This window comes from Sycon ciliatum, chromosome 8 (genome assembly GCF_964019385.1).
Source record: "Sycon ciliatum chromosome 8, ocSycCili1.1, whole genome shotgun sequence".
Classification (NCBI taxonomy): Eukaryota; Metazoa; Porifera; class Calcarea; order Leucosolenida; family Sycettidae; genus Sycon; species Sycon ciliatum.
Window position 1 is genome coordinate 3,968,931 of NC_088650.1, and position 27,244 is coordinate 3,996,174.

A 27,244-nucleotide genomic window follows, 5' to 3' on the forward strand; every position below is an offset into this window, starting at 1 on the left:
TGTATCTGTCCAGATCAGTATTGCATAGCTGTGTCGAATGAACGAAACCCACAATGACGGTAGATCTACAAAGTAAATACTGTAGTTAGTTAGTTCAGGCAGATCTACATCTTGAACCATGGAACTGGTGGCGTGAGAGAGAAAGCAGGAAAATATTCCATTGACATGTCAGTCAACGGCGGAGTCGTCAACGCTGTGGTCGTACATGGTATATTGCGTATGAGGTGCTTTCGTGTACATGTAGATCCCTTCGCCTCATGAGCCACATAACAGCCACGGCCTGCAGCCACCAGGCTCCGAAACACATTGACAGCTCCACTCCGCTTTGACGTGCACACTCGCAGTCATCATTTTGACTGGGTCTGTGAATGTCATGCAGACCTAGCACAGACCCGTGCGAGGCCAGGACAAGCAAGGAGGGCATGCATGACCTGGGCTAGAGCTGCGCTCGTAAGATGCAAACGTGCAAACGGTGTTGACATTTATATCTGCGTGTCTGCAAACACGTCTTGCGGTCACGTTTTCCTGTTAGAAAAATGCCTCGACCGCGACGCGCGACAGGTAATGAAACAGTGTCAAAGTACAAAGTAGGTCTACATTATGCTACCTTTCGAAGTATACTACAAACAGAAGCACGATATCATACAAACAGAAGCACGATATCATTTCATGATATAGTGCTTCTGTTTGTAGTATACGTATCTATTATTGCACGATTAAAGAGGTGTGGTAGAAAAATGACATATGGATACGAGTTAAGAGTAACTCTCCATCACTGTAACATGATACTATATACAGTCAGAAAGTGCAATAACTAGGCACAAAACTGACAGAGTACTGAAACATTCGACGTCCCGACACCTAGCTTCAACACATCTCCGTAGCGCTAACCGACAGCCTTCCAACTTGGAAGGTTCAAGGTTATGGAAAAGACCAAAGAGGGGAAGGCAAGCGCAACGAAAACGAGCAAAAGCTACAGTCCCAACGGAACAAAGAATGTCGATTGTTACTGGACGATGACGAGACCAGTACGATATTTGACAAAGCGGTCTAACTACAATTCGAAGCAGCAAAGCAGCACACCACCCAACTTGGGTGGGTCATAAATATCAAAGATAAGTAAAGAAAGGGAAGCTTTGCGAAAACGAATTGTACAAGCCGAAAGCCAAACTCCTACAGTACTCCTCATGCATGATAATGTGATGGACTAGTTGACTACAAAACAAGTTGTTTCACACGACGCACGTTTCGCCGTATGGTTCGTGACGGCTCATCAGGTGTGCAATTTGAAACTCGGATGTTGAGCCATAAATAAATGTGGTAGAGAAAAGACATATGGATACGAGTTAAGAGTAACTCTCCATCACTGTAACATGATACTATATACAGTCAGAAAGTGCAATAACTTGGCACAAAACTGACAGAGTACTGAAACATTCGACGTCCCGACACAGTTGTCACTTGTAGTATGTTTCTTTTTCTCTCTCTATCTCCTTTCCCTCTCTGACAGCATCTTTCTTTTTTTTCCCTTTTAGCTTGCCGTGGTTGGCTATCACCTGACCTCTCATGTTTATTGGCAGTCTTCGGACGGGCCAGGAGATGTTGAATAAATAAATAAATAAATAAATAAATGTTCCCCAAGTTCTTTGACTGGGAATCTAACAGTTTGGGTTCGATTCCCAACGTTTGCCTTCATATTTTTCTTCTTTCAGTTCATATTTTTTCTAAGTTGAGGAAAAAGTTCTAAGTCCTCGGGCTAAAGCAGGATTCACAGAAGCTTTTTTGCGATGCGACACGCGATGCGACAGGCGCGAAACCGGGAAAACCCCAAATCGCAGCCTTGTCGCACCCCCGGCGAATGCCGCTACTGGGCCATCGCAGGCCATCGCAGAAGTTGAGCTTGGCTCAACTCTTGCGATGCGATGCGATGCGACAAGCGATTTGGCGTACGATTTTGACCTTTTCTACAGCAAAGTTGTACAAAGGTTCAAGAGTTGCCTATAAATTTGTACAAGTTGTATCAAACCGCGCGAATATCATGGGTCTTTGTGGTCCACTTTCACGACAATAACACACACAGAAGTAGTCTCTGCTGTGAGCACGGTGGCTCGGCAATGGCTTTATTTATTGATATTATATCCTCTTCCTGATTTTTTTAAAAATAATTGGATGCATAGAGATAAGAAAAATATGCACAAGATACTGCTGCTAGTCGCACAGCAAAGCACACAGAGAACGACAAGATGTTACAATGAATGTAACAACACCCGTCCAAGCTAAAGGACCTACATCCCTGCCCCAGGACGGTATCTTGAAAAACCCCACACACTCACCACACGGTCATCATCCAGCTTCAGTTCAATCACAATACAGTAGTATTCTTCCCATGCAGATTCAATTGAACTCCCCTGGCACTAGCCATACAATCTGAAGCTGTACGTAACCATACAAAGACCCGCGACGCACACACCACCCCTAGTTTTTTTAACTAAAAAAGAAAAGCAGTCGTAACTGCCACAGCCACACAGTGGCCAATAAGATAATATCGATAAACACACACCCAGAAGTCAGGGGTGGGAGGGTGGGATACAAACTGCACCAACGAAAAGCCACTGCAAAGTGACAGGAATGCGGTCAAGCACAACATTTTGCTGAAGCAAAAAGTTGCAGGGAAATCCCAAAATCAGTGCGATTTTACATGAGCCCCAAATGTTCAAGTTACCCACAAAGACACAAGCTTTCCAACTCTCTTTGGCCGTTGGAAAGCGTACCTGACGTAGCCAAATCAGCAAGATTTTGTCGCATCGCTGACTTCTTCTGTGAATGGTATTTCGCGAGTTCGCATCGCACGCGTCCGTCGCAGATCGCGTCGCATCCCGTGTCGCATCGCAAAAATGCTTCTGTGAATCCCGCTTAAGTGGTCAATAATAAGTGGTCAATATAAGCGGTCAATATATGCTGATATTTGACCGCTTAGGGTCTGGTCATACTGCGGCAAATTTTGGTTGCCTGACGAAAAAAGAACAGCGTCCAGAATTTGAATCGCGATCACACTACACATGTGGGGAGAGTGAAAATTCAAACTTCATTTGGAGCGTCAAGTGGTTATCTCCACGAACGACGTCAAGTTCCTTCACATTGGGGATCGCCAACACCTTCAGTGCAATCCTTGCAACCATCCTTATGAGTTTTGTTTTTGTCCGTGGCCAATTAACTCCTCTATATCGAGATGAAAAAATCAGTGATTATCAGCGTCAATCGCGTATCAGCATCAAATCCTGTTTGGAGCGGAAAAGCGTGGTCCGTTCTTGCTTTTTTTTTGGAGCGTCAACTCTCGCTTTTGCCGCTCTGGCGGCAAGTTACTATGGAGATTCGGATTATAATCCTAGGATTATTTCGATTTTGCCGCAGTCTGACCAGGCCCTAAGAGATCACAAGTTTCTGTGGGGGTCAATAATAAGAGAGTGATAATATACTATTATCACTCTTCTATATCGACCTCCACTAATTCTCGTGATCCTTGACTGGTCCTATACTACCCATATCGCCGTACTATCGACCGCTTGTATCGACCGCTTATATCGACCACTTAGGCATTGTAATCTTTCGACTTTGGAGGGACTAAGAAAATTTCTCTCCACTGCAAAAAGAAAATTTGAAAGAAAGAAGACAAAGGAAGAGAACAAGCAGGATTTGAACCCACAACAGTATGAATCTCAAGCAACCCCTTATACCACCCAGCCACTGTGCTGCAGATGCGAACCCTGTTGTTCTTATAGTCTTGTACCCAAAATTGGCAACATCCTATGTACACTATAGTACAAATGCTATTCTAAAAAGGTTAAAATAGCTCCCAAAGGTATAAATTCTGGGGTTATGGCAAAGGAATCGTGATAAATAGGATATTGACCTCGACTTCGGTCTATATGGGAAATATAGGCCTCGTAAAAGACCTCGGCAGGCCTCGGTCCTTTACTCGGCCTATATTTCCCATATAGACCTCGTCTTGGTCAATATCCTATACATATCAATGGTCAAACGTGTGAGACAACCACATCCCGGAAAGCTATGACTGGTATAGTAGATCTACTGGTCTACTGACGTGCAATATTCTACCTGATCACGTCATGATATCGTGCTTCTGTCCCCAATACTAATACCAGTTATCCATGTGCTCATTCAGGAATAATGCATGCGGAAGGGCGGTTGAAGCATCATTATTGTATTCGATAATTGTTCAATATCAATGGTCAAACGTGTGAGACAACCACATCCCGGAAAGCTATGACTGGTATAGTAGATCTACTGGTCTACTGACGTGCAATATTCTACCTGATCACGTCATGATATCGTGCTTCTGTCCCCAATACTAATACCAGTTATCCATGTGCTCATTCAGGAATAATGCATGCGGAAAGGCGGTTGAAGCATCATTATTGTATTCGATAATTGTTCAATATCAATGGTCAAACGTGTGAGACAACCACATCCCGGAAAGCTATCACTGGTATAGTAGATCTACTGGTCTACTGACGTGCAATATTCTACCTGATCACGTCATGATATCGTGCTTCTGTCCCCAATACTAATACCAGTTATCCATGTGCTCATTCAGGAATAATGCATGCGGAAAGGCGGTTGAAGCATCATTATTGTATTCAATAATTGTTTAATATCAATGGTCAAACGTGTGAGACAACCACATCCCGGAAAGCTATGACAGATATAGTAGATCTACTGGTCTACTGACGTGCAATATTCTACCTGGCCCTGGGATCGCGGCGGGGGTCTACGTGTCGTGTATGTCGAAAGTTTTCTGCGCGCCTGTATACCTACCATGTGTACTGGGTATTATGGTGATATGATAGCCTCTGCTAGGCACAGTGAGATGGCGTGTGCGTATACTGCTGCCAGTGCTAGTGCCGGCACTGCTGCCGGACACGCCAAAGAGAGCCAAATCGCGCTCTACTCTAGCCTCACGTTCTCCGTTGCACCGAAGCAACATTCACAAACATTACCATCGTCCCAGTTTCTGTCTTGCCATAACCGAGATGCAATGTTTCAGCGTCACGATAAAACTGAATGCATGATGTGTTTTGTTTGTCTATTTAGTGGATAAAGGAGAAGAACATTCCTCGTTAGAGTTGTAATATTCCTCCTGCGTCTGCCCGTAGGCACTGAAGAAAACGTTTCTTTTGGTGATTGAGACGAATTCACCAGCACGGGCAACAGATAGTTGCGAGCTCCGGCCGTTTACCGCTCTGAGTACCTGAGTGATCGGATCCCCGATAATCATCCCTAACATTCTCCTCGTGGACTGTCCATTCAGCACTTAGATGGAGTATCCGAGTCGCAACCCCTATCATGGTGAGCACATTCCGTAAAAGTAGAACTACGAATCGTATCATCAGTACGAAATGCGAGAAAAAATGGCATTGGTCAAAGTTTTGATCCTTTCACTGCAATTTCAAAGACCTTTTTTTCGAACAATCCATGATTACCTGGAAAAATAAAGCCAGATGGGAAGAATCCAATGATAGAGCATTCCACACAAACTTCCGGCAATTGTTATTCGCAGTCAGTAGTTGCAAAGCAGATCATTATTACACCATACAGGGGCGTCGGAAGGTATTTTAGTGTGGTACGGTCAGCCATCTGAAGTACTAGTACAATTTACTCGTGGGAGTGTGGTTACTGAGCCAAAAATATGTGGAAATTTAAATCCCAGATCAATATCAGTGTATTTTATTGATTTACGGGGTAACTGGGTCCAAAAGTGGAACAGTCAATACCGTAGTGACCATAGTGTGTCCGACACCCCTGCCATAGCGCTTTTCGGTGGCCATAGCTAGAGTATAGTTACGTAGTAATCATGTGATCGCTGTGCTGAATAAAGGAGTCAAATGTCCCTGGTTGTTGCATGTGTTAGAGTTTTCCGTTGTCTGAGCCTTTAGCATGAAACTCAAACACAGATTTCCTTCCACCTTCTGAACACAAATATCATGCTGTCAATCATAGTCAGTTACAGTAAATTCTGCGACTCCTAACTGAGCATAGCGAAAGAGTGCAAAAAACGTATTTTTCAGTCACAAAAATATTTTCAAGTAGCTGCTCTTGTTCTGCGCAACTCCATAAAACCTGCCTTCGCGGTCTTTGCTTTCCCTGTTGTAGTTGAAGTTTGTCGTCAGTGTGATTGCTCTAGTAAACCATTGCCCTATGTAATGGGCCGTTGATCTGTGAGTGCAAAGTGATTTGTTGGAGATTGCAGCACATGCGGGTAATGGTGTTCCAAGGTGTAGTGTGCAGAGAATCTATTATGGAGATCGACCATCCTGCAGATAAATACACTTCCTGGGCTCCTTTTGTTTCTCCAGATACCACAGGTTCTTCTACTTCCTATCGTGACAGTATCCTTGCTGATAGCAGGAGTATGGATACTGCTGATAGCAGGAGTATGGCTACTGCTGATCATGTGGACAAGCATGTATCCACACCTACTGAGGAGTATGCAGCCAGACAGGAGAATTGGAGCGCTGATACTCACACGCAAGTGGAAGAATCCCAGGCCGAGAATGGACAGGGGCAATTGCACGTTCAAGCACTGAGGAAACGGCAAAATGTGCGCTCAGACCAAGCCAGCACGCAAATGGTGTTTGAAGTGTTCGAGTGGACAACCGGCACGTTGGAAATCTTGGAGCGGCTGGAGTACCCAGAGCAGTTTGAGAGGGAGCAGATTCCATTCTCACCGGAAGCACAAAAAATGCTTGATAACTGGACCAAGGGTGGAGAAGCCATTTCTGTCAAAGGGGTAAGCCGCCACCTATGAAATTTTTAGCTCTCTGATATTCCAAGTCCCAAGCCTTGATTTGTGGGTGGTGGCATTGTGGCGTTCCTACAAACGCGAAAAAACCAACAACTACATGTAGTCAAACTGATCACAGCACGAACCGTGAATTGTTTTCCTTCAAATGTTTCCAACTTTAATAGACAGCATTCAGTTGCATTCCCTGCATTGTTAGATTTTAAATGGCTGCCGCGTGACAGTGTAGGTAAATTGACAGCGCATTTTCTTTCCCTCGTCCTCTCTTTTATGCTTAGAAAGTGGCAGCCTTAGGCCATGTAACAATTGTCCTCAATTTAGCCTCCATTCCATCGCCACAGGAGTAGTTTATGATAGATGGACCCAGCTATATACGGTAGTGTGCGAGCATGAGCCACCTTCTTGTAGTAGCCATCTGAGCTATTTTCTTGTACAACTAATGTTAGTAACTTGCACGCTAGACATTCCATGCGAATCAATGAGAGCTTTCGAGAAACGGCTACAGACAATGACGTACTTTCCGTACTAGTGAGACCATCCCTGATCACTGATCCTTACCAAGGCTAAATTTGGGTCAGACTGTAGGTATGGATGTAGAACTGTACAGTAAGTGTTGTCTTACTCCTAGTATGAAAGTCTCAGTAAAACCATTTACTTCTTTCTCCTTTTCCCTTTTCCCACTTTGTATTTCAGACTGTCCACCAGGCCAACGTGAATCTTGTTCTCATGCGGGCGCAAGTCATAAGCTGTAATCCAGCTATCCGTGACCAGGTGAAAACCGAGCTGAAAAAGAGACTTGCTCTCTGGCAGGAAACTGGCCTGGAGCTGAAGAGCAACGTGTCCAAAGAGCTCATCAAGCAGCTGTTTCTCGTTCTGGACGGCAATAAGCCCGAACAGATTGTGCCACCCGACTCACAACCATTAGTGTTTGATGATACAGGCGACACTGCTTCACTCTCCAAGACAATGTCAAATGTCTTCGGAACATACCAGAGAGGCGCGCAAAAAACAGACCAGGTAGAGAGATCATTCCGAGAGGACCCTAACAAGAAGGCCAGAAAGCCAAACCTCAGGAAGAATACCCAATACTACGACTTCAAATGACCGGTTTCCATCCTACTTTAAGTAGTCCTACGAGGAAAACATGAACTCCTTGAAGAACACTGACCAATGTGCTGTGTAGCAAATAGGTAGGGACTAGGCTCTGTGCCACTGTCTTTTATTTCATGTCATGTCACGATTGCAAATAGCGCCAGTAGGTAGGTAATACGCTATGTGCCACAGCTTTGTGTTTTTGACTTGGGTTCACTAACTTTTTTTGTTTGGCATTGAACAGTTTTTGGTTTGCATTGCACTGTTTTTTGGTTGCATTTGATACAAACACCGTCTGCATCTTTGAAAACCCTCTTTGTTGGAACGTTCTCCATTTGTTAGTGTTTGTCTTCGTTTAACATGTATATTACTCAGTATGTCGTAATTGGACACTGCTCGCTTATTCTTACCTTGTGCGTTTTCACTATTTGTAACGTGGCTCCTCTGCTTCAGTTTTCGTTCTATCTCTCTGGCAGGGGCAGCCACCACCCGTCTGGTGGGTGCCAGCATCCTCCGGCAGTTGCGCTGGGACTCTACGATACATTCTTGTTCTTCGCCTAAATCTGCCTTTCTAGTTCTTTCTTTGTTTGAATTATTATTTTTTGCCTCTTGGGGCACTCGCTTTTGTGTAGATTTGACCGTTTTGCATGTCCGCGCGAGTACAGATGACATCATGCATTATTTTCTGTCACGTGTTTTGCTTTGCGCGTGTCGTTCAAGATGTTTGAACTGCGCCCGCTGGCCGATTCTCTTTGCTGTTTTCTTTGCCAGTCAAGCGTGGGGACGCTACGGTGTCGTACTCCTTGGCTGTGTGTCCGGTACGGGGCCGGGTACGTGCGTCCCCAGCTCTCCGTTCTTTGTTCTTGTTCTTCAATGGTGTTTTGAGAACATGTTTGGTAATACAGTCTTCTAATAGGGCTCGAAAGTGCTACGTCACAGCATAGCAACAATTTCAAAAATTCCAAAACTGGATCCACTTGGATCCAGTTTTTGTATGGATCCAAGCACATTTCAAGCGGTCTTACCCACAGCATGGTGATGTAGCCAGTGAAACTGACCGATTTGGCTACTGGGGGCGGGGTTACAACTCGTGGCGAAATAAAAGTCACACCTGCATGCGACATGAGTGGGTAGCATAAAAATAGCATAATTCTGCAATTTTTTCAGCAATGCGAAAAGCATAATTTCACGAAAATATTAGCATAATCCGTCAAGGCCTACTGCCATGCCATGTACATGTACATGTATGTGTGAGGGTGACCACTAAGCACTACGTTATTTTGACTACGCTGCTGTGTGTTTCTGAATTTAACATGAGCCAGAAAAAGCCCTTCTCATTGCATCATGCCAAGACGACATTACACACACAGATGCAACCTTGCATGTCTCAACACCAAAAACATACACGGTGGGCGGGGCCAGGGGTTACGCACACACACACATACACACACACGCGCATACATACACACGCATATACAGTCGGATATCCCAAGAAGTGTGGCATAGGTCGTGATCAACATGTAGAACAAAGTATTTTTAGTTTCAAGACACACTATTACTACACATTTGACTGTTCATTGAATCAGTTCTGCAGAGAAAGTACGAATTCGGGTTGTACTTGGAAGTAAGTATATGTATATGTTACAGAACTATAATAATAATAATAGAACAGTTCGCGTACAAGGCAGCAAATGCTAACCTTTCCGCTTCTGTCTCTTTGAGCTCTGGTACATGTGATGGTTGTGAAAAAAAGGAAAAGAAAAAACCCCGAGAGAAATGTAAGTATGCAGAACCACAGAACTATACCATGTAGTTATTAAACTGCAGCATGTTATTTCAACACATCATTAAAGAATCATTTTTTGGCGTCTGGATATTGCTGATCTATGGCGTCCAGGAGGCTTTTCACCCATGCCAGGCCGTTGGACATAAGGTAGTTCATTGCCAATGCTGCACCTATCGCGTGGGTAATGCCCTGGAGATCTGCCTCGCGGTATCGGCTGAGTTCATTGTCATGTGGAGAGCCCGGTCCGCGAAGTCCACAGTCGAAGCGAAACGAATACATCTGGGCCTGAACACACTTGGATGAACGACTAGTGCACTTGCATTTCAAATTTCCAAACTGGCTGATCATCATCACACCACCACAAGTGGCGCTAAACCAGTTCTTGGTAGTCAAGTCTCGTTTTCTGCATAGAGATCAGATGATAATGGATTCAACGTCAAACAGTACTCCAGACACGTTGTAAATGTAGTGCGTAGAGTGAGAACACAGGCAAAGCCTTTGGTGATACAAAGAATAATATATTATTAACCTCTTTAGCGCGACGCTACCTGAGCGCGCCCCACGACAACACCTGTAAAAGTCGCATTTTCCCATGAAAGTACTAGCTGCTCAAGGATCGATAACTTTACCTTCCCTTGGACGAATTCCACGATCTTGAGCTTCCTGGAAAGGTCTTGAGACGAGTGACAAACTGGTGTCAAACCTAGCTCGGAGCGAAACCAAAACCCCGTGCTACAGTCTGGCAAACTTCATCCACGCGCTCAAAAGACTTGAGCACGGCCAAGACTAACCAAGCTCAAATATTCAGCTGCCATTTCGGTCTCCTTGCTCGTATCGAGCTCAAATTTTTTGTGAGGACTCACGGGATCCACTACCATCATTTGAATCTTGTTTCCATGGCAGCAGGTAGCGCACAAATGATCCATGATGGAAAATACGCGTTCTGCAGACTGCGCAAAAAAATCGAGTTGAAATTTGCCGTGTCGAGTCGCATATCTCAACAACCGGTGGTCGCATCGCTTCGGCGATTGTTTCTATCGCCAGCTGAGAGTTTTCTCTTGCAGATACATGTTTCGATTGTGAGAATCGACCAAGTATTGAGTGAGTTACGATAGTTTGAACAAGTCACTATGGACTCAACACGGACCCCACGACTATGAGATGCAGGTTCACTGTACAGTGTACAGCGCGCGTCGTACTAGTACACGACTATGAGATGCAGGTTCACTGTACAGTGTACAGCGCGCGTCGTACTAGTACGACGGCCGTGGGGCATGCAACTCATGTGCGTCGTACTAGTACGACGCTCGCGCTAAAGGGGTTAATTTTATGACTTGGGGCTCCCCGGGTGCTAGTTTGTACGTGAAATGTGTGGGTTACAGTGGGGGCTGCGTCCCACCCGCCTATGTGGATTCACAGGAAGTGTGAGTTACGAAGTCTGAAGAGAATGTTGAATGGTCTCTGCCGGGATGACGACTACACCATAGCTCAGTGGTTAGAGCATCGCTGGCTACAACTCACCAGCGAGGGCCCCTGATTCCAGTCCTGGTGAGGTGGTGACAGTCAATTTTTTCTTCAGACTGTTTCCAAAAATATTTGCGTCTTTCCCTCATACCAGTGAATATGATACAAATCTCCACGCAGTCTCAATTTCCGCTGACGTCCCACTGCTTTTGAGCACATTCAACAGATTCTTTGCTCGCACAATGGTTGTGTCCTGAATAGTATACCTGAACTCAAACACTCAAAATGAGGTCTCTTTGTTGTATACATCATTTAAACTGTTCACCAAACTATCGGGCACTAATGGCCATTCGTCAATGTGAAAACAGAAACACTAATGGGAACGAAAAACGGGATTGGGTAGATCTGCAATGAGGCGCTGAAGGAAAGTGATGAGAAGAGTACGGAAACGAAAAGTGTGTACAATGTATGTGTGGAGATAGTTTTATGCTAACTGGTATTATGTCTTACCGGCTGTCAGGGCAGCCCACCGCTGGGCACCCCATATGTAGCTCGACATACTGCTCACGGGCGGCCATTCTGTGCGCGAGAAAGAACTGAAGCGGACACCATCAATTGCTTACGGAGTGTTTGATAACTGACTGACTACTGCAGACTGATCTTCAGAGACTTCTCAACGCACGGCGTTCAGTCCAGTTTGCGATCTTCAGCAGACAGGGTATGCCTTTATGTAGGAGGACAGGTTCGATATTGAAACATGATCACATCTACCGCTCGTACAACACCATGATCACAAGTACAGCTGCCAAGGCCGGTCAGACAGGGTCACATGATTCTCCCAGGTAGCACAGGGTCGGTATTGAAACATGATGACGTCTACATCTCGGAAATCATCATAATAGCCAGTACAGTAGCCAAGGCCGGTCAGGCTTACCGTAGACAGCTGAGGACATCGCATTTCCGTTTAGATCTTCTACCTATTATGTCGCATTTACATGCATAACATGTGAAGGTTTCGGCAGGCAGAATAGTACTTACACGTACATTGCATATCATTGCCAGAACTTGCCTGGCTGTCTTCCAGAACGTGCGTGCCTGGCGGCTGTCTGCCTGTCAGTGTTTTCCCTGCTTGCGTGCTGAGCGCATGGAACTACCTGCCTCGGAGAATCCTCGCATAGCAGCCATACAAGGACGGGATGCTGCAGTTCAAGAAGTTGGTCCACCATCACCTGTTGACCAGCAACTGGATGCAAGCAACCGACGCCTTGTAAACCTGCTACATGAATTTTGCTGAACCACACGCTCTCATGTACTCTATCTTTCTCAATATGCCCCCCACCCCCGCCCTCCCTTTCCGCTTCTCCTGTGTTTTCTCTTTCCTTCATACTTCCATTTATTTGGTGCGTCCAGAGCGTGACGATGTCGAGACCAGTTGGTCGACGGAGCCCCTGGCCCCCACCACCATGGCTGCTGCATGTTCCCATTACGTGCACCACATGCCGTTTAGAAAAAAAAGAAAAAAATTGTCACCAAGTGATTGTCACATTCATTGCTCTCTAAACCAGCTACATGTATTGCACATACCAATAGCGATGGTGCAACATAGCACCAAGTCCGTGACCCTCAATCACCAGTCCAGTAACGTTACGTGTATGCATGCAGAATGAATGAAAGTTAGTGGTGGTGGCGGTGGGGGTTGTGGAATTCTACTACTGCCACAACTGAAAGAGGTGATGGCGTAAAAGGATCATTATCCTTTTATTCATCAGTGAGACGAAACTAATGCCATCAGAGTAGAGTAGAGGAGGGCAAGAACAGAGGAGAACGTGGAGATTTTGTTATGTACTCTTGAGCTGGAAGAAAACGAAGAAGGAATCAAAAAGAAATCGCCTGCTGATAGCGTTATCCTACACATGTACAGCAAACGTGTTTTCTACCCTCACTACAACTACATGACTGTACATGGATGTGTTGTGGGATGTTAGGCTCGTCACTGTGAATGAGGAAACGCTTCTTATTCAGGTTGGGCAGAGAAGTTCGGTCTCCAGCGTCTACTTGGAGCGTTTCGCCCATCAGTCCCAGCAAATCCTACTCTCTTCACAGTATCGAGTGTTTTCACTTTGCAATGAAATATTCGAATGGATACGGGTATAAAGACAAATTGAACTTCCATAAAATGCATGAATCAATAGTGTTTTCTACATGTATGTGCTAACAACAATGTGAATACAGTGTGTGGACAGAGGACAATGTCAATACAGTGTGTGAACAGAGGCCAATGTGAATACAGTGTGCGGACAGAGGACAATGTGAATACAGTGTGCGGACAGAGGACAATGTGCATACAGTGTGCGGACAGAGGACAATGTGAATACAGTGTGCGGACAGAAGACAATGTGAATACAGTGTGCGGACAGAGGACAATGTGAATACAGTGTGCGGACAGAGGACAATGTGAATACAGTGTGCGGACAGAGGACAATGTGAATACAGTGTGCGGACAGAGGACAATGTGAATACAGTGTGCGGCCCGAGGACAATGTGAATACAGTGTGCGGACAGAGGACAATGTGAATACAGTGTGCGGACAGAGGACAATGTGGCTCGCTCCAATATGTCCTGTGCGGAGGTGCGTAATCATGCCGTAATGTGAGAATGGATGCGTTTATGAACATATAGATGACATGGTTAATTGGTTATGCCTGAAGAATTTCAATCATGACATACCAGTGTACAGTGATACTGGACTAAGCCAAAAAAGAGAAGAGAAAAAGCACTTACAAAAAGACATTAAGTTCTGTTTCTATGTGCTCTCTTTTTCCTTTTCTTTTCGCCTTGTTTTCGTAGGTGCACAGCATGATTGTTTGTCTCAATACACAGTTCTAGCGTTGTAATTAGTTCCTCACCCCTGTTGTACTTAGCTCTCACTTCACTTCTATTGTCTCACCTTCCCTCATTCTATTTTAGCACTTTGTTTTGTTCTCGTAACACATTATTGAATGTATATTAATCATTGATTCAGCATGGTTACTCTTCAGTCACGGCTTTCCACTGATGATTGTGACAAGAAAATCGATTTTGGTAAACCTTCATGACTTTGTGGTAGTGTGGCGATGACAGCAGAATTTGTTCTCTTTATAGCTATTATAACATTGTTGTCTCCACGTCGATTATTTACAGTATACTTGTAATTGTTGTAATTCATGTCGGTGTAATATTCACGATGAGCAAGGAGGCACCCTCCGATTTGGTCAAGCTGCTTTGAAGTCTGGTTGTTCAGGTAATACAAACGGGCTCCCCGTTGTTACTTCCAGCAGCTTCACTCTCCCTGCGACAGCGGCTATCAACCTCTCTCTCCATTGTCGACAATTATCACAGATTCAACATTCTACATTTATCAGCACTGCACTGGGTGAATATGTTTCGAGACGAATTTAGTGGATCAACAACGCTTTGCTGGAGATAAATTCTCCTCTGGAGGACCTTCAGGGTACCTGGAAGTGTATAGAAGACGGGATCGCTCACGACGTTGAGAGAACATAGAAAACAACCTCCTCTTCGATTGAAAGTTGGCCAAAAAGTGTGTGAAATGTATGTGCGCAGATGCATTTCCACTGGCAAGCTAATCCCTCATCATGTCATCAGCGCTCGCTCGGCGAAATTCAAAAGTCGTCTTCCTGCTCGACTCGATCGCTTCTGGAGACTCGTTCTTGTTCGAGGGGTCTTCTCTTTCACCTACCTTCGTCTTGGCATCGAAAACTCGGCGTCGAAAATGAAGCCGGAGTGCCCCTTTAACTGAGCAACAAGCCCTGCTATTTTACAGATCGTTAATACTACCGGACATGTTATATGGATCTAATGCCTTCTTCTCGGTTCTCTCTGCGCACCAACGGCATCAGCTTTCGGTCCTCGACAAGCGATGTATTCGCTGCGTTGCCAACCAGCCATTCCCCTCCCACACAGATCCCATCTACACCCGTCTAGGCCTCATCCCCATCATCCAAAACGCCCACTGTAAACTCCGCCTCCTCATGCTTCGTATCCACACCGCCAGAATTAGTAATCTCCTGTCCAAGCGCCTACGTCGCCAGACTGAAGGCGTCATTCGGATCAACGATCCAAATGCGTATGTTGTCCCTGCCACCAGGCGAGTCTCTGGTGACTGTCGGCCGCTCGTTTCCGCTGTTAGATTATGGAACGCCCTGCCCCAAGAGTTCAAGTCCCTCGCCTGCCACAGATTATTCAAGAGACTTTTAAAGGTTTATTTTTATGGCTAGCCAGCATCTAGGCTTGCACTTGGAGTCGTGACTCAACTGTGACTCAACTGTGCTTTCTTCTTCTTTTTTCTTCTTCTTTTTTCCCTTTCTCTTTTTCTTTTTCAGTATTTGCAATCTGTGTTGTCTATGTTTTTCTCTCTTTCGTGGAGGCTTGCTTGTTGTATCCTTGGCTCTCGGCCGTTACTTTATCGCCATCATAATATTGGGCACCATTGCCCGTTTGGTCTGCGATACAAAATAAAATTTCAACAACAACAACTGCATGCTACGGATATTGCTCTAAATTGATGTACAGTTGATGTTCGGTCATGATGGAAGGAGAAGTGGAGCTACGGGAGAGATGAGCTGATTATTCGCAGGGTGAGGCCCAGGGTGACATCGGGTGGCCGAGCATGATGATTACGAAGACAGTTGAACATGATAATTTTCAAAGGTAACTTCTAACTAATTTGGCAATGAAATAATATTTTTACTGAAGTACAAAAGAAATCAAGTTATGAATAGAAGAAGAATGGTTTCTCTTTTCCATGTTGACCTCTTAGGCTCTTACAAGTACATTCATGGACACCTTGGTATGGGGATACTCATGTATATGTATTTTGTTGTTACCGGCTTAGCGTGCACGAGCAGTAACAGTGACTGGAATATTGACTTGAAGTTGAACTTGCTGCTGTTTACCTCCTAAGTAGGTATATACATTATTATGCTGTTTTTGTTTTTTTGAAACTCGGCTGTTGAGCCATAAATAAATGTAGAAGAGAAAAGGACATATGGATACGAGTTAAGAGTAACTCTCCATCACTGTAACATGATACTATATACAGTCAGAAAGTGCAATAACTAGGCACAAAACTGACAGATTACTGATATATGTGTCAGTACTCTCAGTACTCTGTCAGTTTTGTGCCTAGTTATTGCACTTTCTGACTGTATAGTATCATGTTACAGTGATGGAGAGTTACTCTTAACTCGTATCCATATGTCCCTTTCTCTTCTACATTTTGTTTTTTGCGTGTTTTTTCCTTCTTTTTTCTTTCTAGAACTTTGAGTTGAAGTTTTTGAAACACTTGGGAAAAATATTCATTGTGTTTATTTTGCCCGTAAAAGAGGCTGAGCATTTTGTTGTACATGTACCGGTACTTATGGCCACTTGCAACTTGCAAGTACGAAAAAAGGCACAATTTCCAGAACTTTGAGGCTCTATTAGTACAACAACGTGAATGTATATCCCCGGGTGCTAGAGCATAATATGAGGATTTTACAAGCATAATGCGAGAATCCATGAAAGCATAATTCCTTGATTTCGCGAGCATAATCCGCCGGAGCCTACAGGTACGTCCACATGCGGTCAGTGGCTTTGTGTCGAAAGTCGCCCGCTCAGCAGCGCACGCACAGCGGTGTTCAGGGTCGGCAATGATTGAAAATAAGCAGCCAGTTTGGTCGTAGATCTAGTAGCTCTACAATGTGATAACATGTATGGATGTGTCTGTCCAGGTCAGTATTGCATAGCTGTGTCGAATGAACCAAACCTGCCATGACGGTAGATCTACAAAGTAAATAGTTAGTTAGTTCAGGCAGGTCTACACCTTGAATCATGGTACTGGACCTACTGGTGGCGTGAGAGAGAAAGCAGGAAAATATTCCATTGACATGTCAGTCAACGGCGCGCTGTGGTCGTACATGGTATATTGCGTATGAGGTGCTTTCGCCTCGTGAGCCACATAACAGCCACGGCCTGCAGCCACCAGGCTCCGAAACACATAATCATTGACAGCTCCACTCCGCTTTGACGTGCACACTCGCAGTCATCATTTTGACTGGGTCTGTGAATGTCATGAAGACCTAGCACAGACCCGTGCGAGGCCAGGACAAGCAAGGAGGGCATGCATGACCTGGGCTAGAGCTGCGCTCGTAAGATGCAAACGTGCAAACGGTGTTGACATTTATATCTGCGTGTCTGCCAACACGTCTTGCGATTTTCCTGTTAGAAAAATGCCTCGACTGCGACGCGCGACAGGTAATGAAACAGTGTCAAAGTACAAAGTAGGTCTACATTATGCTACCTTTCGAAGTATACTACAAACAGAAGGACGATATCATGTCATGATATCGTGCTTCTGTCCCCAATACTAGTACCAGTTATCCATGTGCTCATTCAGGAATAATGCATGCGGAAAGGTGGTTGTTATTATTATTATTATTATTATTTTGCTTGTTCGCGTTGGCATCAACCTGCATAAAGCAGGTATATAGCCTTCGCTTAAGCTGCCATAAAAAAGAAAGCTCATCCTAAGCGAGAGGGCTAGAGGGAAATATAACGATAACGAGATACAGAATACAAAGAAATCCAATGAGTTCAACGTACAATTCAAAACAAGAAAGAAAGGGAAGAAAAACAGAGCCGAATCTACCGATTGATCCATCAATCGACAAAGGGGACTAATCCGTTAGTGTTGCAAAGTAGAAGCTGATTATAGTTGCAGATCTCCAGGCCAGGGCCAGCATATTGCCGATTCTGGATAGGTCTCCGCAGCATTTGATGTGGTAATTATCATAATGTTTGATAAAATTGTTAGAGTATCTAGTATCTAGAGTACCGAGTCTCTAGTATCTAGAGTATCTAGTGTAATTGTATCCGTTATTATTGTTAAGGGTATCTAGTGTAATTGTATCCGTTATTATTGTTAAGGGTATCTAGTGTAATTGTATAACTTCAGCCATTACACACAGCACACATTAGATCCTTCCACTTTCGACGATCCTGGGCGAGCTGCCTCAGTGCAACTAGATCCTCGTGTGATGTGAGGGAGTTTGTGGATCTGGAATTTTTCAGGTCGTTGTTGATGGATCGCGGGAGTGTTGTTCTCGGGCGGCCTCGGAACCCTGAGCTTCCTGGCTGAAAGTATGCCGACATAGCCTGCTGGACCGGGGATGAGGTGTCTAGTCGAAGCATGTGGCCAAACATTCTCCACCTAGCAGACTGGATGATTCTGCTGAGTGGCTTGGAGCCAGTGCGCTTGTACAGTGCTTCATTGCGTATTATACGGGGATATTTGACCCCTATGACTGCTCGTAACTGCTGGCGGTGGAACGAGGTGGTTGTAGCATAATTATTGTATTCAATAATTGTTCAATATCAATGGTCAAACGTGTGAGACAACCACATCCCGGAAAGCTATCACTGGTATCGTAGATCTACTGGTCTACTGACGTGCAATATTCTACCTGATCATGGCATGATATTGTGCTTCTGTCCCCAATACTAATACCAGTTATCCATGTGCTCATTCAGGAATAATGCATGCGGAAAGGCGGTTGAAGCATATTATTGTATTCAATAATTGTTCAATATCAATGGTCAAACGTGTGAGACAACCACATCCCGGAAAGCTATCACTGGTATCGTAGATCTACTGGTCTACTGACGTGCAATATTCTACCTGATCATGTCATGATATCGTGCTTCTGTCCCAGATACTAGTTAGTACCAGTGAGCCATGTGCTCATTCAGGAATAATGCATGCGGAAAGGCGGTTGTAGCATAATTATTGTATTCAATAAATATTTAATACCAATGGTCAAACGTGTGAGACAACCACATCCCGGAAAGCTATCACTGGTATCGTAGATCTACTGGTCTACTGACGTGCAATATTCTACCTGATCATGGCATGATATTGTGCTTCTGTCCCCAATACTAATACCAGTTATCCATGTGCTCATTCAGGAATAATGCATGCGGAAAGGCGGTTGAAGCATATTATTGTATTCAATAATTGTTCAATATCAATGGTCAAACGTGTGAGACAACCACATCCCGGAAAGCTATCACTGGTATAGTAGATCTACTGGTCTACTGACGTGCAATATTCTACCTGGCCCTGGGATCGCGGCGGGGGTCTACGTGTTGTGTATGTCGAAAGTTTTCTGCGCGCCTGTAGACCTACCATGTGTACTGGGTAATGTGGTGATATGATAGCCTTTGCTAGGCACAGTGAGATGGCGTGTGCTTTTACTGCTGCCAGTGCTAGTACCGGCACTGCTGCTGGACACGCCGAAGAGAGCCAAATCGCGCTCTACTCTAGCCTCACGTTCGCCGTTGCACCGAAGCAACATTCACCTACATTACCATCGTCCCAGTTTCTGTCTTGCCATAACCGAGATGCAATGTTTCAGCGTCACGATAAAACTGAATGCATGATGTGTTTTGTCTGTCTATTTAGTGGATAAAGGAGAAGAACATTTCTCGTTAGAGTTCCAACATTCCTCCTGCGTCTGCCCGTAGGTACTGAAGAAAACGTTTCTTTTGGTGATTGAGACGAATTCACCAGCACGGGCAACAGATTGTTGCGAGCTCCGGCCGTTTACCGCTCTGAGTACCTGAGTGATCGGATCCCCGATAATCATCCCTAACATTCTCCTCGTGGACTGTCCATTGAGCACTTAGATGGCGTATCGGAGTCGCTATTCCCATTATGGTGAGCACATTCCGTAAAAGTAGAACTACGAATCGTATCATCAGTACGAAAGGCGAGAAAAAATGGCATTGGTCAAAGTTTTGATCCTTTCACTGCAATTTCAAAGACTTTTTTTTCGAAAAATCCATGATTACCTGGAAAAATGAAGCCAGATGGGAAGAATCCAATGGTAGAGCATTCCACACAAACTTCCGGCAATTGTTATTCGCAGTCAGTAGTTGCAAAGCAGATCCTTATTTACACCATACAGGGGCGTCGGAAGGTATTTTAGTGTGGTGCGGTCAGCCAACTGAAGTGCTAGTACAATTTACTCATGGGAGGGTGGTTACTGAGCCAAAAAATGTGGAAATTTAAATCCCAGATCAGTGTATTTTATTGATTTACGGGGTGACTGGGTCCAAAAGTGGTACAGTCAATACCGTAGTGACCATACTGTGTCCAACACCCCTGCCATAGCGCTTTTCGGTGGCCATAGCTAGAGTATAGTTACGTAGTAATCATGTGATCGCTGTGCTGAATAAAGGAGTCAAATGTCTCTGGTTGTTGCATGTGTTAGAGTTTTCCGTTGTCTGAGCCTTTAGCATGAAACTCAAAGTACAAGTCATAAACTCAAACACAGATTTCCTTCCACCTCCTGAACACAAATATCATGCTGTCAATCATAGTCAGTTACAGTAAATCCTGCGACTCCTGACTGAGCATAGCGGGAGAGTGCAAAAAACGTATTTTTCACTCACAAAAATATTTTCAAGTAGCTGCTCTTGTTCTGCGCAACTCCATAAAACCTGCCTTCGCGGTCTTTTTTTCCCTGTTGTAGTTGAAGTTTGTCGTGAGTGTGATGGCTCTAGTAAACCATTGCCCCATGTAATGGACCGTTGATCTGTGAGTGAAAAGTGATGTGTTGGAGATTGCAGCACATGCCGGTAATGGTGTTCCAAAGTGTAGTGTGCAGAGAATCTATTATGGAGATCGACTATCCTGCAGATAAATACACTTCCTGGGCTCCTTTTGTTTCTCCAGGTACCACAGGTTCTTCTCCTTCCTATCTTGCCAGTACCCCTGCTGATAGCAGGAGTATGGATACTGATGATCATCTGGACAAGCATGTATCCACACGTACTGAGGAGTATGCAGCCAGACAGGAGAATTGGAGCGCTGATACTCACACACAAGTGGAAGAATCCCAGGCCGAGAGTGGACAGGGGCAATTGCACGTTCAAGCACTGAAGCAACAGCAAAATCTGCGCTCAGACCAAGCCAGCATGCAAATGGTGGTTGATATGTTCGAGTGGTCAACCGGCACGTTGGAAATCTTGGAGCGGCTGGAGTACCCAGAGCAGTTTAAGAGGGAGCAGATTCCATTCTCACCGGCAGCAAAAAAAATGCTTGATGACTGGACCAAGGGTGGAGAAGCCATTTCTGTCAAAGGGGTAAGCCGCCACTTATGAAATATTTAGCTCTCTGCTATTCCAAGTTCCAAGCCTTGATTTGTGGGTGGTGGCGTTGTGGCATTCCTACAAACGCGAAAAAACTAAGAACTACATGTAGTCCAACTGATCCCAGCACGAACCGTGAATTGTTTTCCCTCAAATGTTTCCAACTTTTAAAAATAATAGACAGCATTCAGTTGCTTTCCCTGCTTTGTTAGATTTAAAATGGCTGCCGCGTGACAGTGTAGGTAAATTGACTGTGCACTTAGGCCATGTAACAATTGTTCCCAATTTAGCCTCCAGTCCATCGCCACAGCAGTAGTTTATGATAGATGGACCCAGCTATATACGGTAGTGTGCGAGCATGAGCCACCTTCTTGTAGTAGCCATCTGAGCTATTTTCTTGTACAACTAATGTTAGTAACTTGCACGCTAGACATTCCATGCGAATCAATGAGAGCTTTCGAGAAACGGCTACAGACAATGACGTACTTTCCGTACTAGTGAGACCATCCCTGATCACTGATCCTTACCAAGGCTAAATTTGGGTCAGACTGTAGGTATGGATGTAGAACTGTACAGTAAGTGTTGTCTTACTCCTAGTATGAAAGTCTCAGTAAAACCATTTACTTCTTTCTCCTTTTCCCTTTTCTCACTTTGTATTTCAGACTGTCCACCATGCCAACGCTTATCTTCTTCTGATGCGGCTGCAAGTCAGAGGCTGTAATCCAGCTATCCGTGACCAGGCGAAAACTGAGCTGAAAGAGAGCCTTGCTAACTGGCAGGAAACTGGCCTGGAGCTGAAGAGCAACGTGTCCAAAGCCCTCATCAAGCAGCTATTTCTCGTTCTGGACGGCAATGAGCCCGAAGAGATTGTGCCAGCCTACTCACAACCATTAGTATTTGATGATACAGTCGGCGCTGCTTCATTCTCCGAGACATCATCAACTGTCTTCGGAGCATTCCAGAGTGGAGCGCACAGAACAGACCAGCTAGAGAGATCATTCCGTGACGATCCTAACAAGAAGGCCAGAAAGCCAAACCTCAGGAAGAATACCCGATACGCCGACTTCAAATGACCGGGTTCCATCCTACTTTAAGTAGTCCTACGAGGAAAACATGAACTCCTTGAAGAACACTGACCAATGTGCTGTGTAGCAAATAGGTAGGGACTAGGCTCTGTGCCACTGTCTTTTATTTCATGTCATGTCACGATTGCAAATAGCGCCAGTAGGTAGGTAATACGCTATGTGCCACAGCTTTGTGTTTTTGACTTGGGTTCACTAACTTTTTTTGTTTGGCATTGAACAGTTTTTGGTTTGCATTGCACTGTTTTTTGGTTGCATTTGATACAAACACCGTCTGCATCTTTGAAAACCCTCTTTGTTGGAACGTTCTCCATTTGTTAGTGTTTGTCTTCGTTTAACATGTATATTACTCAGTATGTCGTAATTGGACACTGCTCGCTTATTCTTACCTTGTGCGTTTTCACTATTTGTAACGTGGCTCCTCTGCTTCAGTTTTCGTTCTATCTCTCTGGCAGGGGCAGCCACCACCCGTCTGGTGGGTGCCAGCATCCTCCGGCAGTTGCGCTGGGACTCTACGATACATTCTTGTTCTTCGCCTAAATCTGCCTTTCTAGTTCTTTCTTTGTTTGAATTATTATTAATTTTATTTGTGCTGCCTCTTGGGGCACTCGCTTTAGTGTAGATTTGACCGTTTTGCATGTCCGCGCGAGTACAGATGACATCATGCATTATTTTCTGTCACGTGTTTTGCTTTGCGCGTGTCGTTCAAGATGTTTGAACTGCGCCCGCTGGCCGATTCTCTTTGCTGTTTTCTTTGCCAGTCAAGCGTGGGGACGCTACGGTGTCGTCCTCCTTGGCTGTGTGTCCGGTACGGGGCCGGGTACGTGCGTCCCCAGCTATCCGTTCTTTGTTCTTGTTCTTCAATGGTGTTTTGAGAACATGTTTGGTAATACAGTCTTCTAATAGGGCTCGAAAGTGCTACGTCACAGCATAGCAACAATTTCAAAAATTCCAAAACTGGATCCACTTGGATCCAGTTTTTGTATGGATCCAAGCACATTTCAAGCGGTCTTACCCACAGCATGGTGATGTAGCCAGTGAAACTGACCGATTTGGCTACTGGGGGCGGGGTTACAACTCGTGGCGAAATAAAAGTCACACCTGCATGCGACATGAGTGGGTTGCTATGCACCCACATACTTAGGCAATAGCAAAGTCACACCTTAGTGGATCCAAAAATAGAAATCTGATGTCAACTTACTACTCCCTGGCCGTTTTGACGTCATCACTTTCAAGCCCTATAGTTCGATGCCTCCAATGTCTGATGTAAGTGTAGGTTTGCGAGGGAACCGGTGAAACACTCTTCAAGTGCAATATTTCAAACGTCGCTGTTGGCATAGGGATGACATTTTTGCAATCATCCGGTGAGATCCGCATCTATTCGACGGTGTAAAACTAAAAAGCTATAGGCTGTCAGTCTTAAAATGGAAATTTGATTGCAAACTGTCGAAGTGATGGATGCGGGCGCCGCTTTCTCCCAATCAATACGAGCACAGTGATAATGATTGATCCCACCTTCCAACCCGGCAAATATTTTGATTTTGATAAAAACGATTCAAAGCCGCTCAATTATTAAGTAATACTTGATGTATATATAAGAATAATAACAATAGTTACACTTTCACACCAAACTAGCTCGGTGCAGCACCAATCACTGCAGGGGAACCCGACCCTCCACCATCGCCAACTCACGAAGCATGTGATCTGGACGGTGGCGGGCCGACCGAGCACCCCTGACACACAACACAGCGGAACGTAGCAGCGCGAAAGACACCTGACAACGATAATAACCCATCAACGACGAATAGCTACCTCCCGAAGATTGAGATGTAAGGAGGCAAAGGCGCCTGAGGAAGGCCGTGGATGCCGGCGCAGCAGCCCCATTCACGGAAAACACAAGAGGTGCAAAGGCACCACGCTCAACATTGACTACTCTCTCCTGATATTGCAGTCTCTTAGCGCCCTCATGTTGCCGGAAGAGCGCGTCCAGGCTTCTGGACGCGTAGGAAGAAGCGTCAGGATTAAACTCCCTTACATAAAAAAATGCATCTTGCCCACGCGTCCAGAAGCCTCGAGCGCTCACATCAAGACGAGCCTCGACAGAGGTGTTCGCCGACCTGGCCTGAAAAACCTCACCCTCGACAGGGGCGAGAGGTGGCTCCACAGACACACTGGAGCAAACCTCGGTCAAGGCAACAGCGAACAGGTCTCGTAGTTCATTGTGTCGAATAGCTGGGAATCCACCAAAAGCACAATTCAAAGCATGGCTAGTGGAAAAACCCGCCCCACAAGCACATACAGCAGGGGTGTCACGCAGCGGCCAGTCATAGCGTAATGCAATGGCATCGCGAAAGTCTCCCTTGGATAATTCAAAACCATGCTCAGCAATAGGGAGCGCCGACAGCCAGGATGAAACATCTGGGCGACCCAGTTCTTCCACGCGACGATTAACTTCCAAAGACAGGTGCGATTGAAGAGCACGCAAGCGCTCTGCCTGTCGCTCACGCGCCACTTTACGACACTCCTGCTTGGCGCAAGCTACGGCGGATAAAACTCTATCAACCTCATCCGGACCATCTGGGAACTCCTGCCTCCGAATGAGCGTCGTGAGACCCTCAGTAATACGGCCAGAAGCCTCCAACTGCTCCCTCGCCATCTCGACAACAGACGGCAGGCCAATGCCACCGAGCCGAGCAGGAAGCCGAAGAAGCGAAAGCTCAGTGTCCGTAAAGGACGACCGTCCGGTAATGGCACGGAGGAAAGCACCTGCCAAAGCAATATCAAGCTGCTCAAGTGACTCGGGAGCTATCGCAGTGGTCCGAAGTAAGTAATTCCAACGACCCCGTAGCCCATGTACTAACGCGGAATACTCAGCATGTGGCTCTGATGACCGCGAAACCACTTAGTTTATCAATTTGACCACACCACTGGGAGACTGCGTGATGCACGAATGTGTTAACAAATTCCTCAGATCCAATAGGACTACCCAGATATTTCACCCCACTAGTGACAATCTGGATGCCCATGCCGATGAAAATACGTTCCGCTTCCTGAAGAAACTCAGGTTTCACAAGCAGCTGAGTTTTATCCCAATTAACATGATACCCATAAACTTTGCCAAGTTCAGCCAGCATATCCAACCATCTACGCAATTCAAGCAGCCTACCAGCACCAGCAGAATCATCCGCATACCAGTCCTGAAGTATTTCAGAGTGGGCTGTGTGTAATTCCTTGATCAGAGGAACAGTCGATAGGGCATACAGTGGCATCGCAAGAGGATCACCTTGGGTTGTACCCTCTGCCGATGCGAACTCCCCACAGTGATAATGATGATGATGATGATGATGATGATGAGAAATCCGACTTCCGTGATGCCCTGTGCATCCGCTATGGGCGAAGGTTGAGTGGGCTACCCGATTCATGTGTTTGTGGTGTGCCTCTCAGCCCCGCTCATGCACTTACCTGTGCCACTGGCGGCTATACCATTGCCCGTCACAATGAGGTGCGGGACTTGGTTGCTGGACTACTGAGGGAGGCTGGAGTGGTGGACGTAGAGACGGAGCCCCGGCTATTGCCCTGCAGCAGTGAGCATTTGCCTGGTGGTCGTTCCCTCAACCGATGCGCAGAAGCTCGTCTGGATGTGCGGGCTCGCGGCTTTTGGTCGTGGCAACAGGACGCTTACTTTGATGTGCGGATCACTCATCCCGCAGCGTCTGTGTTGTCTCGATCACAAGCCCTGAGTCAGCTGAAGTCTCACGAGCGAAACAAGAAAAATCAATACGCCAGCCGTGTGGTTAACGTGGAGCGCGGCTCCTTCACGCCACTTGTGTTCTCGACGTACGGCTTTAGTGGCCCAGAAACTACTCAATTCCTGAAATCATTGGCCTCCCTGTTTGTTGAGCGCCATACTGAACTGAAGTACCCACTAGTAATGGGCATACTACGCACCCGTTTGTCTTTCTGCTTGCTGCGATGGGCAGTCACCTGCTTCCGCGGTTGCCGCGGTTCGTACGGCAAGAGGCGACAGCCGAACTCATTTCTGGCCCAGTGCCGCCAGGCGGAGTAGGGTGCTGCCTTTGGCCTCAACTTAATATAATGCTATTTTGGTTTTTTCCCCTTTTATTACTCTGTGTTCATTGCTTGTTTTTGTATTGATTTACTTCCTTGACTGCTTTTGTGTTTCATCATTTTCCGGTTGGTTTTGTGTTGATTTCCCCTGTTCACTTTACATATTGTAATGATATACATTTGCTTTGCCCGTAAAAGAGGCTTTTCTCATGATGATGATGATGATGATGATGATGATGATGATGATACTGACTGGCTTATTCCATTGGACAAACACCCAGGTGTGCGGCCGATTGCGGTGGGTGAAGTGTTCCGCCGGCTTGTGTGTCGTGCCGTTATGCGGGTGCTTGAGTCCGATGTACTGCGTGCTACTGCTCCCATGCAATTGTGCATTGGGGTGCCGTCTGCCTGTGAGGCAGGGGTTCATGCAATGCAGGAGTTGTTCGCACGAGAGGACACGGAAGGCATCTTGTTTGTAGATGCTACGAATGCGTTCAATTCATTGAATAGAAACGCGGCCCTCCATAACGTGCCCTATGTATGCCCCGCTATGGCAAAGGTGTTCCAGAACACGTACAGTTCTTCAATTCGTCTCTTCGTCTCCGGCGGCGGGGAGATTGAGTCACTGGAGGGTACTTGCCAGGGCGATCCGCTGGCCATGGCTCTGTATGGTATCGCTACAGTCCCGATGATTCGGCGCCTCCAGGAATCCAATCCATCTGTGGCTCAGGTTTGGTACGC

At 45.7% G+C, this 27,244-nt stretch overlaps 2 protein-coding genes and 1 long non-coding RNA gene across 3 annotated transcripts in view; 2 read left to right on the forward strand and 1 right to left on the reverse strand.

Annotated features, from left to right (window-relative positions):
- Positions 1-4,981: 4,981 nt before the first annotated feature.
- Positions 4,982-8,663, forward strand: LOC135822457 (uncharacterized). Its single transcript, XM_065335228.1, has 3 exons — positions 4,982-5,367; positions 6,375-6,808; positions 7,514-8,663. Exons 1-3 carry the CDS (start codon positions 5,337-5,339, stop codon positions 7,922-7,924), a joined length of 876 nt encoding a protein of 291 aa, XP_065191300.1. The 5' UTR covers positions 4,982-5,336; the 3' UTR covers positions 7,925-8,663.
- A 756-nt stretch (positions 8,664-9,419) lies between these two features.
- The window catches only part of LOC135822460 (uncharacterized), a 122,063-nt gene continuing 104,238 nt past the window's right edge, over positions 9,420-27,244 (reverse strand). The window contains exons 2-3 of the long non-coding RNA XR_010554496.1: positions 11,673-12,139; positions 9,420-10,101 (exon numbers count right to left, since the gene is read on the reverse strand). This is a non-coding gene — a long non-coding RNA (uncharacterized LOC135822460). The remainder of the gene's footprint in view (positions 10,102-11,672; positions 12,140-27,244) is intronic.
- On the forward strand, positions 19,554-23,176 carry LOC135822459 (uncharacterized). The gene is made up of 3 exons (XM_065335230.1): positions 19,554-19,917; positions 20,938-21,347; positions 22,016-23,176. Exons 1-3 carry the CDS (start codon positions 19,887-19,889, stop codon positions 22,424-22,426), a joined length of 852 nt encoding a protein of 283 aa, XP_065191302.1. The 5' UTR covers positions 19,554-19,886; the 3' UTR covers positions 22,427-23,176.

Coding starts and splice junctions, on each gene's coding strand:
- LOC135822457 (XM_065335228.1), top strand. CDS start 5,337: ATGGAGTATCCGAGTCGCAACCCCTATCATG. Junction 5,368..6,374: donor GAGTCGCAACCCCTATCATG/GTGAGCACATTC, acceptor TTGTTTCTCCAG/ATACCACAGGTTCTTCTACT. Junction 6,809..7,513: donor AAGCCATTTCTGTCAAAGGG/GTAAGCCGCCAC, acceptor TTTGTATTTCAG/ACTGTCCACCAGGCCAACGT.
- LOC135822459 (XM_065335230.1), top strand. CDS start 19,887: ATGGCGTATCGGAGTCGCTATTCCCATTATG. Junction 19,918..20,937: donor GAGTCGCTATTCCCATTATG/GTGAGCACATTC, acceptor TTGTTTCTCCAG/GTACCACAGGTTCTTCTCCT. Junction 21,348..22,015: donor AAGCCATTTCTGTCAAAGGG/GTAAGCCGCCAC, acceptor TTTGTATTTCAG/ACTGTCCACCATGCCAACGC.